The sequence below is a fragment of the Cnephaeus nilssonii genome (assembly GCF_951640355.1).
Source record: "Cnephaeus nilssonii genome assembly, chromosome: 2".
In the NCBI taxonomy this organism is placed as follows: Eukaryota; Metazoa; Chordata; class Mammalia; order Chiroptera; family Vespertilionidae; genus Cnephaeus; species Cnephaeus nilssonii.
Genome location: NC_137073.1, coordinates 3,850,215 through 3,863,000, shown reverse-complemented (window position 1 = coordinate 3,863,000; position 12,786 = coordinate 3,850,215). Strand labels below are relative to the sequence as shown.

Sequence of the window (12,786 nt, the reverse complement as noted above, 5' to 3'; positions counted from 1 at the left end):
ATTAGGACACATATGGAGTATTTGGGAAGAACTCTGGATTCTTATTTCCAGACTAGAGGCCCGGTGCACAAAATTCGTGCACGGTGGGGGGCGATGTCCCTCAGCCCAGCCTGTGCCCTCTTGCAGTCTGGGAGCCCTCGGGGGATGTCCAACTGATGACTCAGGCCTAAGCCGTCAGTTGGAAATCTTTAGCACTGCACCAGAGGCGGGAGAGGCTCCCTCCATCACCGCTGCACTCACCAGCCGTGAGCCTGGCTTCTGGTGGTCAGTGCGCATCACAGCAACCAGTTGTTCCACAGTTCAGTCAATTTGCATATTAGCCTTTTATTATATAGGATTAGAGGCCAAGTGCACAAAATTCATGCATGGGGAGGGGGTGTTCCTCAGCCCAGCCTGCACCCTCTCCAATCTGGAACCCCTTGAGGGATGTCCAACTGCCATTTAGGCCTGATCCTGGTGGGGAGTCGGACATCCCTAAATGGGCAGTCGGAAATCCTTCTCACAATCCAGGACTTTTGCCTCCCAACCACTCGCCTGCCTGCCTGCCTGCCTGATTTCCCCTAACCACTTCTGCCTGCCCCCTGATCACCCCTAACCATTCCCCTGCCAGCCTGATCGATGCCTAACTGCTCCCCTGCCGGCCCAATTGCCCCAAACTGCCCTCCCCTGCCGGCCTGGTCACCCTAAACTGCTCTCCTCTGCTGGCCTGGCCACCCCTAACTGTCCTCCCCTGTAGGCCTGGTTACCCCCAACTGCCCTCCCCTGCTAGCCTGGCCACCCCTAACTGTCCTCCCCTGCAGGCCTGGTCACCCCCAACTGCCCTAACCTGCCAGCCCGGTCACCCCTAACTGTCCTCCCTTGCCAGCCTGGTCGTCCCAAACTGCCCTACACTGCTGGCCCGGTCACCCCCTACTGCCTTCCCCCAGCAAGCTTGGTTGCCCCTAACTGTCCTCCCCTGCAGGCCTGGTCTCCCTCAACTGCCCTCCCCTGCTGGCCCGGTCACCCCTAACTGCCCTCCCTTGCCAGCGTGGTTGCCCCTAACTTCCCTCCTCTGCCAGGCTGGTAGCCCCCACTGCCCTCCCCTGCCGACCTGGTCCCATCCCAAACTGTCCTCCCCTGCAGGCCTGGCCACCCCTAACTGTCCTCCCCTGCAGGTCTTGTAGCCCCCAACTGCCCTACCCTGCCAGCCCGGTAACCCCTAACTGCCCTCCCCTGCTGGCCTGGTTACCCCCAACTGCCCTCCCTCAGCAAGCCTGGTTGCCCCTAACTGTCCTCCCCTGCAGGCCTGGGCTCCCCCAACTGCCCTCCCCTGCTGGCCTGGTCAACCCTAACTGCCCTCCCCTGCTGGCCGTTTACCCCTAACTGCCCTCCCTTGCTGGCCTGGTCGCCCCTAACTGCCCTCCCTTGCCAGCCTGGTCACCCCCAACTGCCCTCCCCTGCTGGCCCGGTCACCCCAACTGTTCTCCCCTGCCAGCCTGGTCACCCCTAACTGCCCTCCCCTGCAGGCCTGGTCCCCCACAACTGTCCTCCTTTGCAGGCCTGGGTCCTCCCCAATTGCCCTCCCCTGCAGGCCTGGGTCCCCCCCAAATCTCACCTGCAGGCCTGGTCGCCCCCATATGCCTTCCTCTGCTGGCTCAGTCACCCCTAACTGCCCTCCCCTGCTGGCCTGATCGCCCACAACTGCCCTCCCCTGCCGGCCATCTTGTGGCTGCCATCTTGTATTCACATGGGGGCGGCCATCTTGTGTGTTGGAGTGATGGTCAATTTGCATATTACTTCTTTATTATATAGTATGTTGGGAGCCATGTCATTCTCCCAGCACGGGTCACTTCTAATTTAGCCTGAGGGTTAGAATCCCTTTATATTTCTCCCAATGCTGTATCTATGTCCTTGGAGTCACTTTTCACTCTACTCCTTTTTGTATTTTTAAAAAACTAACCTATAATAACACATTTCTGAGACCCAGGCTTTCTCAACTACAGAACCATTATCAGGTTGAGCCAGATAAACCCTTTGCAGTGGCAGGGGACTGGTCAGTGCATTCTGGATATTCAGCAATACCCCTACCAACTAGCCACACCCTCCCCCAAGTCATGGCAACAAAATGGTATCCAGACATTGCCAAATGTTCCCTTGGGGCAAAATCACTCCGATGGGAAGTGTAGACTGGCCCTGCTACGTACCTTTTCCACATTTGTCCACTGGTCCAAGACATCTTTAGCAAAGTTGAAATACTCTGGAATTTCCAGTTTGAAGTCCTTTTTCATGGACTCATAGTTGGAAAAATTCTGAGGAGTCACTGTTCTATAATCTTTATGCAACACTCTAATAGAACCAGGCCGCTGAAAACACTTGGAACGAAGCAATATCTCCTTTGTGACAAGAGACAGCATCGGTTCGGTTGTTCCTTTTAGCACCCGAGCTTCCTTATGGGACCAATCCACATAAAAGACAAGCACAAGGACATGTGTTTGTTTCTGTCCTGAAGGTAGCCATACCCCAAAGTAGCAAAGTTTCATTATTTATTATTCATCATCATCATCCCATTTTCTGAGCACTCACTAAGTTCCAAACACCATGCTCAGTGTTTTACTTACACACAATTTTTCATTAATTCAAAGTAAACCTGTGAGGTAGACACTATTATCATCTCTATTTACAGATGAAGAGAATGACTAGTTAGAGGCTGTTTAGTCAGCCCTGGAGGCCATAATAAAACACCATTTATTTCTCACCGTTCTGGAGGTGGGAACATCAAAGATCATGTGCCGACCCACTTGGTTCTGTTTCTGGCTTGCTGATGGCTGCCTTCCCTGTGTCCTCACATGGTAGGGAAGAGTTCTGGTCTCTTCCTCTTCTTATAAAGACACTAATCCCATGATGGGGTCTCACCCTCTGACCTCATCTAACCCTAATCACAGCCAAAGAGCCCACCTCCAAATACTCTCACATTGGGGAGACACAAACATTCAATTTGTAACAGAGGCATTGGTTGGATTTGAACCAGGAACCGTCTGGTTCCAGCCCCTTCTCCTGACTACTATGTGTGTATTTCTAAAGAAGGAAAGATCTGGGTCACCCAGGTACTCTCAGTGAAAGCAAAGGGCTAAGCCCTCTCACTAATCTCTTTCACCTGCATATTTCAAAGTAGAGCAGAATTGTCATGGAGAACTTTCACAGTGGAGAATTCGCAGAAGAAACCAAGTGGGCCAGTACCAATGAGGCACAAAAGCGCCGTCAGAACCCTTGAGTTCAGAGGCCATGGTTCCCACACTCCCATTAGTCCACGTTGCCTTCAGTCCTGGCTTGCAGCTCTAAGTACCAGACATTGTAATAATAGGGCTTCGACCACTGGACTTTGTGGGCTGGGCCCTCCAGGACACCCAGCCTCCCTGCTTCTGTGGGAAATAATTTGATCATGATATCACTTACTTGGCTATGAGCTCATAAAAAGACCAGGTCTAGGTACATTAGGGTTCACTTCTTATATTTTCCACAATCTTCTAAATTCCTTACAATGAAACACTACTCTCACAATTATTAAATCACTAGAGGCCCGGGGCATGAAATTCGTGCACAGGGGAGGATGTGTGTCCCTCAGCCCAGCCTGTACCCTCTCTGAGACGCCTCGAGGGATGTCCAACTGCCCGTTTAGGTCCAATCCTGGTGGGATTGGGCCTAAACGGGCAGTTGGACATCCCTCTCACAATCCAGGACTGCTGGCTTCCAACCGCTCGCCTGCTTACCTGCCTGATTGCCCCAAACCGCTTCTGCCTGCCAGCCTGATCACCCCCTGACCACTCCCCTGCCAGCCAGATCGACGCATCACTGCTCCCTGCCAGCCTGATTACCCCTAACTGCCCTCCCCTGCAGGCCTGGTCACCCCTAACTGTCCTCCCCTGCAGGCCTGGTTACCCCTAACTGTCCTCCCCTACAGACCTGGTCTCCCCCAACTTCCCTCCCCTGCAGGACTGATCCCACCCAACTGCCCTCCTCTGCAGGACTGGTCCCCCTCAACTGCCCTCCCCTGTAAGCCTGTTTGCCCTCAACTTCCCTCCCCTGCAGGCCTGGTTCCTCCAACTGCCCTCCCCAGCAGGCCTGGTCCCCCACAACTGCCCTCCCTGCAGGCCCGGTAATCCCTAACTGCCCTCCCCTGACAGCCTGGGTCCCCACCAATGGTTCTCCCTGTAGGTCTGGTAGCCCCCAACTGCCCTCCCTTGCAGGCCTGGTCCCCCACAACTGTCCTGCCCTGCAGGCCTGGTCACCCCCAACTTCCCTCCTATGCCGGCCCAGTCACCCCTAACTGCATGCTCTTTCAGGCCTGATCACTCACAACTGCCCTCCCTTGCAGGCTTTGTCCCTCCCAACTGCCCTCCCCTGCTGGCCATCTTGTGGTGGCCATCTTGTGTCCACATGGGGCAGCCATCTTGTGTGTTGGAATGACAATCAATTTGCATATTACTCTTTTATTAGATAGGATAGAGGCCTGGTGCATGGGTGGGGGCCAGCTGGTTTGCCCTGAAGGGTGTCCAGGATAAGGGTGGGGGTTCCCTTGGGGCATGGGGTGGCCTGGGTGAGGGGCCTGTGGTGGTTTGCAGGCTGGCCATGCCCCCCGGCGACCCAAGTGGAGGCTCTGATATCTGGGATTTATTTATCTTCTACAATTGAAACTTTGTAGCCTTGAGCAGAGCCATCAAAGCAAGGAGAAGCATGTACCATAAGTTTGGTACCTCTATTTTCTTCTATGTGACTTGTTGTTCCGGGTCTTATATTTAGATCTTTGGCGCATTTTGAATTAATTTTTGTACAGTTTGTTCATTTGCTTGCACGTGGCTTTCCGGTTTCCCCAGCATCATTTATAAAGAGACTATCTTTATTCCAATGTCTGATTCTGGCCCCTTTGTTGAAAATTATCTGCCCATATACATGTGCTGTTATAGCTGAGCTCTCTATTCCATTCCATTGATCTGTGTGACTGTCTCTCAGCCAATACCATGCTGTTTTGATTATGTAGCTCTGTAGTATAATTTGAAGTCAGGTAGCTGATACCTTCAGCTTCGTTCTTTTTTCTCAGGATTTCTTTGGCTACTTGGGATCTTTTGTGGTTTAATACAAATCTGATGATTTCTTGTTCTATTTCTTTAAAAAATGACATTGGGATTTTGATTGGGATTGAATTACATTTGTTTATTGCTTTGGGTAATATAGTCATTTTAACTATGTTGATTTTTCCAATTCATGAACATGGATATTTTTCCATTTTGTTGTGTCTTTTTCAACCTCTTTTAATAATGCTTTGTAATTTTCAGTATATAGGTCTTTCACGTTCTTTAAGTTTATTCCTAGGTATTTTATCCTTTTGGTTGCAACTGCAAAAGGAATTGGGGTTTTTTCCCTTCATTTCTTTTTCTGAAGTTTTGTTGTTAGTATACAGGAAGGCAATCAATTTTGCACATTGATTTTTAAAAAAATATATATTTTATTGATTTTTTACAGAGAGGAAGAGAGAGGGATAGAGAGTTAGAAACATCGATGAGAGAGAAACATCGATCAGCTGCCTCTTGCACACCCCCTACTGGGGATGTGCCCGCAACCAAGGTACATGCCCTTGACCGGAATCGAACCTGGGACCCTTGAGTCCGCAGACCGACGCTCTATCCACTGAGCCAAACCGGTTTCGGCTGCACATTGATTTGATATCCTGCAACTTGATTGTATTTTTTTATTGTTTCTAACAGTTTTTTGATGGAGTCTTTAGGGTTTTCTGTTTTAGAATCATGTCATCTATATGTAACTCAGCTGGTTGGGCATCCTCCATGCACTGAAAAGTTGCCCATTCAATTCCCCGCCAAGGCACATGTTCGGGTTTCGGGCTCCATATCCGGTAGCGGATGTGCAGGAGGCAGCCAATCAATGTTTCACATTCACCTGGGTGTTTCTCTCTCACATGGATGTTTTTCTCTCCCTCTTCCTCCCCCCCCCCCTCTCTCTCTCTCTCAAAAAATATTTCCAACACTGCCAAGGGATGGAGGGGCATTGTAATTCTAACATCTAGACTGGGGGTAGAAGATATGCATATTTTTCTGACCTAATAGGGGTACTCCTAGCATAGTCAGCACATATGAAATACAATAAATTGAGTTTGGTTTTTCAAGTTTGCCTCCTGATTTGAAATTCCAGCATGGAGGACACAAATATGCTTGGAACTAAAGTGAGTAGAAGGAAGGAAATAATAAATATCAGAATAGAGCCTGGCTAGTGTGGCTCAGTGGTTGAGCACTGACCTACAAACCAGGAGTTCACAGTGGGATTCCTGCTCATGGATGGAACCCAGGTTGTGGGTTTGATCACTAGTGCAGGGTATCAAGGAGGCAGCTGATCAATGATTCTCTCTCATCATTAATGTTTTGTTGTGTTAATTTTTTTTATTGATTTCAGAGAGGAAGGGAGAGGGAGAGAGAGATAGAAACATCAATGATGAGAGAGAATCATTGATTGGCTGCCTCCTGCATGCCCCCTGGGGATTGAGCCTGCAACTCCTGGCATGTGCCCCTTACCAGAATCGAACCCGGGACTCTTTGGTCCAAACCCAGGACTCTTTGATCCGCAGGCTGACGCTCTATCCACTGAGCCAAAACAACTAGGGCATCATTAATGTTTTTATCTTTATCTCCCTTTCCCTTTCTCTCTGAAATCAATAAAAATGTATTTTAAATAAATAAACAAATGAATAAATAAATAAATATTAGAGTAGAAACAAATGAAATGGAGACAAAAAAATAGACAAACTATCAATGAAACCAATAGCTGGTTCTTTGAAAAGATAAACAAGGTTGATAAATCTTTAAGCATCATGAGGGGGGAGGGCCAAGTAAATAAACTAGAAATGAAAGAATAGTAATAACTGTCACAACAGAAATACAAAGAATCATAAGAAAATATTATGAGCAATATGCCAACAGATTGGACAATCTAGAATAAATGAATAAATTCCTACACACATACAATCTCCCAAGACTGAATCAAGGAGAGAGAGAAAAAATCTGAACATGCCTATTACAAGCAACAAAATTGAAAGAACTTCCAAAAAAACAAGTCCATGTGGCTTCACAGGTGAATTTTATCAAGCATTCAAAGACTAACACCTATTCTTCTCAAACTATTTAAAAAAATTCAAAAGGAGAGAAGACTCTCAAGCTCATTTAACAAGACCAGCATTGTCCTAATTCCAAAACCAGAAAAGACACTATCATGAAAGAAAATTATAGGCCAATATATTTTTTGAACATAGATGCAAAAATCCTAAACAAAATATTAGCAAACTGAATTCGGCAAAACATTTAAAAAATCATATACCATGATCAAGTGGGATTCATTCCTGTGATGCAAGAATAGTTCAATATCCACGAATCATTTATTGTGAAACACCACATAAAGTGAAAGAGAAAAATTATATGGTCATATCAATAGATGTAGAAAAGCATTTGACAAAATCCAGCACCCATTTATGATAACTCTCAGCAAAATGGGATTAGAGGGAACATATCTCAACATAATAAAGGCCATATATGACAAACCTACAGCCAAAATCATATTCAAAATTATAAGACACTGAAGAAGATACAGATAAATGGAAGCACATACAGTGTTCATGGATAGGAAGAATTAATCTTGTTAAAATCACTCTTATTCAACATAGTGCTGGAAGTGCTAGCCACAGAAATCAGATAAGAAGAAAAGGTAAAAGGCATCCAAATTGGAAATGAATAAATAAAACTGTCATTATCTGCAGAGGACATGATACTATATATAGTGAACCCTAAAGATCCCATCAAAAAACTACTAGAACTGATAAACAAATTCAGTAAAGTAGTAGGATATAAAATAAATATTCAGAGATTGGTTACATTTTAAAAAATATATTTTATTGAGTTTTAGACAAAGAGAAAGGGAGAGGGGGCAGAGAGAAAGAGAGAGAGTGAAAGTGAGAGTGAGTGAGAGAGAGAGAGAGAGAGAGAGAGAGAGAGAAATATAGAGAGAAACATGGATGTGAGAGCGAAACACCGATTAATTGCCTCCTGTACGCACCCACAACTGGGATAGAACCCGCAACCTGGGTATGTGCCCTGACTGGGAATTGAACCAGTGACCTTTCGGTGCCCAATATGACACTCAACCAACTGAGCCACACTGACCAGGCCTTGGTTGCATTTCTATAAACCAATAATGAATAATTAGAAAGGGAAACTAAGAAAACAATTCCATTTACAATTGTATCAAAAAGACAGACAAACAAACAAACAAAACACACTTAGAAATGAATTTAACTAAGGATATAAAAGACCTATACTTGGAAATTATAAGACACTGAAGAAGATACAAAAAATGGAAGCACATACCATGCTCATGGATAGGAAGAATTAATCTTGTTAAAATGTTCATACTATCCAAAGCAATTTATAGATTCAATATAATGATTATCAAAATACCAATGGCAGTTTTCACAGAACTAGAACAAATAATTTAAACATTTATATGGAACCACGAAAGACTACAAATAGCCACAGTAATCTTGAGGAAAAAGAACAAAGTTGGAGGTATCTTGCCACCTGATACCAAACTGTACTACAAGGATTCCTAGTAATCAAACAGCATAGTACTGGCATAAAAATAGACACACAGACCAATGGAACCAAACAGAAAAAACACACAGAAATAAACCCACACTTATATGGTCAATTAATAAATGACAAAGGAGATAAGAACATACTGTGTGATAAAGGCCATGTATTCAATAAATGGTGTTAAAAATATTGGACAGGTACATGCAAAAAAATGAAACCTTCTTATACCATATACAAGAATAAACTCAAAATGGATTAGACTTCAATTTAAGACTCAAAACCATAAAACTAGAAGAAAACATAGGTAATAAAAATCTCAGAAGAGGCATCCAAATTGGAAATGAAGAAGTAAAACTGTCATTATTTGCAGATGACATGATATTGTATATAGAGAACCCTAAAGATTCCCAAAAAACTAGTAGAAATGTCATTTGGAAATGTCATTTGAATGACATTTTTCTTAGCGATATTTTTTTCTTTCATCTTCAGAAGGGCAAGGGAAACAAAAGAAAAAATAAACAAATGGGACTACAGTAAACTAAAAAATTTTTGCACAGCAAGAGAAACCATCAACAAAACGAAGAGACAACCTACAGAATGGGAGAATATATTCACCAATGATACATCTGGTAAAGGATTAATATCCAAAATTTATAAAGCACTCATACAGCTCAACACCAAAACAAACAAACAACCCACTTAAAAAAATGGGCATAGGACCTGAATAGACACTTCACCAAAGAGGACATACAGATGGCCAACAGATATATGAAAAAAATAAATGCTCAATGTTACTAATCATTAGAAAAATGCAAATCACAACCAAAATAAGGTATCATCTCACACCTATCAGATGGCTATCCTATCTAATAAAGAGGGAATATGCAAATTGACTGTCACACCACCACAAAGATGGCAGCGCCCAAAGTGGAGGCGGGGTTTTCATAAGGCAAGATGGCTGCACCCACAGTGGAGGCTGAGTTCCCTTAATGAGCCGTAAGGAGCAATCAGCAGGGACCTGAGGCTGCGTGGTGCTGGGCCAGGGCAGGGGACCTGAGCCTGCGCCCCCCCCCCCCCAAGGTGGGGCTTGACAGGGGACCTCAGCGGGGCTTGATGGGGGATCTCAGGCCGCACTGCCTGCCCTGCAGGGCTTGACAGGGGCCCTGAAGCTGCATCCTCCACCTGGCGCCGGATCAGGGGACCTGAGGCTGCATCCCCGCCCAGCGGGGCTTGACAGGGATGGGGCCGGCTGGGTCTGGATTTCACCCAATGGGGGTGGGGCTGACTGGGTATGGGTCTTGCGCAATTTTGAGGTGCCTCAGGAGGGCGGGGACTTGACTCTGGGTCCTACAGCATGCCCCAGACTCTGACAGGAGGAAGATTTTTATATACATTTTACTAATTTTCTTTCACCTCTGACACTTCCATTATAGAGAAAGGGCAAATAGCAATCCTATCTAATAAAAGAGTAATATGCAACTTGACCGTCACTCCAATGCACAATATGGCCGCCCCCATGTGGTCAAAGATGGCTGCCACAAGATGGCTGGCAGGGGAGGGCAGTTGTGGGCAATCAGGCCAGCAGGGGAGGGCAGTTGGGAGGGACCAGGCCTGCAAGGGAGGGCAGTTGGGGGTGATCAGGTCTGCAGGGGAGGGCCGTTTAGGGGTGACTGGTCTGGCAGAGGAGGGCAGTTGGGGGTCACCAATCCTGCAGGGGAGGACAGTTGCGGGGGACCCAGGCCTGCAGGGGAGGGCAGTTGGGGGGGACCAGGCCTGCAGGGGAGGGCAGCTGGGGGGGACCCAGGCCTGCAGGGAATGGCAGTTGGGGGCACCAGGCCTGCAGGGGAGGACAGTTGGGGGCACCAGGCCTGTAGGAAAGGGCAGTTAGGGGTGGTGACCAGGCCTGCAGGGGAGGGCAGGTGGGGGCAACCAGGCTGGCAGGGGAGAGCAGTTAGGAGCAATTGGGCCTGCAGGGGAGCAGTTAGGCATCAATCAGGCTGGCAGGGGAGTGTTTAGGGGTGATCAGGCTGGCAGGCAGAAGCAGTTAGGGGCTATCAGACAGGCAGGCAGGCGAGCAGTTGGGAGCCAGTGGTCCTGGATTGTGAGAGGGATGTCAGTGGGATTGGGCCTAAATGGGCAGTCAGACATCCTTTGAGGGGTCCCAGATTGGAGAGGGTACAGGTTGGGTTGAGGGACACCCCCACACACACGGATTTCGTGCACCGGGCCTCTAGTATTAAAATATTTCCTCTAATTAATCCCCCTATAATGTGCACGAAGTTCATGCACCGGGCCACTAGTCATTAATAAATCAACAAAGAACAAGTGTTGCTGAGGATGTGGAGAAAAAGGAACCCTAGTGCACTGCTGGTGGGAATGCAGACTGGTGCAACCACTCTAGAAAACAGTATGGAGGGTCCTCAAAAAATAAAAAATGAAATAGCCTTAAACCTAGCAATTTCTCTTCTGGGTATTTATCTGAAGAAAAGGAAAACACTTTTATTACAGTGTTATTTACAATAGCCAAGATATGGAAGCAACCCAAGTGCCCATCATTAGATGAGTAGATAAAAAAGTTTTGTGTGTGTGTGTGTGTGTATATATATATATATATATATATATATATATATATGATTGAATATTACTTGGCCATAAAAAAGAATGAAATCTTAACTTTTGGGACAGCATGGGTGAATCTAGAAGGTATTATGCTAAGTAAAATAAGTCAAACAGAACAACAAACACCCTAAGATTTCACTTACATGTGGAATATAGAAATAAAATGAAACAACAAAAACCAACTCATAGGCACAGAAAACAGATTGGTAGTTGCCAGAGAGGATGAGGGTTGAAGGGCTGGGTGAAAAGGGTGAAGGGATTAAGAAATACAAATTGGGCCCTAACCCGTTTGGCTCAGTGGATAGAGCGTCAGCCTGCAGACTGAAGGGTCACAGGTTCGATTCCGGTCAAGGGCATGTACCTTGGTTGCGGGCACATCCCCAGTATGAGGTGTGCAGGAGGCAGCTGATCAATGTTTCTCTCTTATTGATGTTTCTAACTCTATCCCTCTCCCTTCCTCTTTGTAAATAATCAATAAAAATATATTTTAAAAAAAAGAAGTACAAATTGATAGTTACAAAATAGTCATGGGATGTGAAGTACAGCATAGGGAATCCTATCTAATAATAGACAAATATGCAAATTGACCGCACCTTCGCTACGCCAAGCCACGCCCACCAGCCAAGCCACACCCACCAACCAATCAGGACGAGTATGCAAATTACCCCAACAAAGATGGAGGCTAATTTGCATATCAAGACAGCCTAGAAAGAAGCCAAGAGCTGCAGAAGGGAGCAAAGCTCCGGAGAAGCGAGCAAGCTGGGGGGAGGAGAAGGGAGGAGCGGAGGCGGGGCCGGGGGAGAAGGGAGGAGCGGAGGCGGGGCCGGGGGAGAAGGGAGGAGCGGAGGCGGGGCTGGGGGCGAAGGAAGGAGAGTGGGCTGGCGGAGAAGGGAGAAAAGCAGGGGGGCTGGAGGAGAAGGCGGGGCGGGGGACAAGGGAGGAGAGCAGGCAGGGCGGAGTAGAGTGCAGCAGGAAACCCTATTGCAGGATTTTTTTCTGCAACGGGAATGCTAGTATAGTTAATAATACTGTATTGTGTCAGGGGCACTAGACTTTTTAGGGGCATTACTTCGTAAGTTATATAAATGTGTAACCACTATGCTGTATACCTGAAACTGATTACAAAATCAGATTGAATGTAAATCATAATTGAAAAATAAAATATATACTTGGGGCTCAAACTATATAGTGTTTTTACTTTTATCTGTTTGCTAACTTCTGAGATCCTGGTGCCAGAGGGCAGTAGCTGGGCAACTGAAATGTAGCCAGAAGAAAGAGACTCTTTGAGACCGATGCCCTTTCTAGCTTGGTTCAGTGAGGTCAGGACTTGGGTGTATTTTCCTTCTTAACCTTTCCTTGATTATCTTTTTTTTTCGTGTTAGTTCAATTTGACAACAGTTTTTGATTATTTAATATGGACAGGGCACTATGCTAGGCACTTAGAATGAAAGGATAAATAAAACAAGTTTCAGCCAGCTCTTTAATCTCTGCTTCCTGACACCACAGCAATGCCGGCCTAACGAGACTATTCTTCACAACCAAT

General features: G+C 46.3%; 1 protein-coding gene across 3 annotated transcripts in view; it reads right to left on the bottom strand.

Annotated features, from left to right (window-relative positions):
* ACSM3 (acyl-CoA synthetase medium chain family member 3) overlaps positions 1–12,786 on the bottom strand; it is a 50,883-nt gene that overhangs the window by 36,479 nt on the left and 1,618 nt on the right. For all 3 annotated transcript variants that reach the window (XM_079759791.1, XM_079759790.1, XM_079759792.1), the window contains exon 2: positions 2,184–2,426. In XM_079759791.1, coding sequence (XP_079615917.1) covers positions 2,184–2,426 — 243 coding nt within the window. The remainder of the gene's footprint in view (positions 1–2,183; positions 2,427–12,786) is intronic.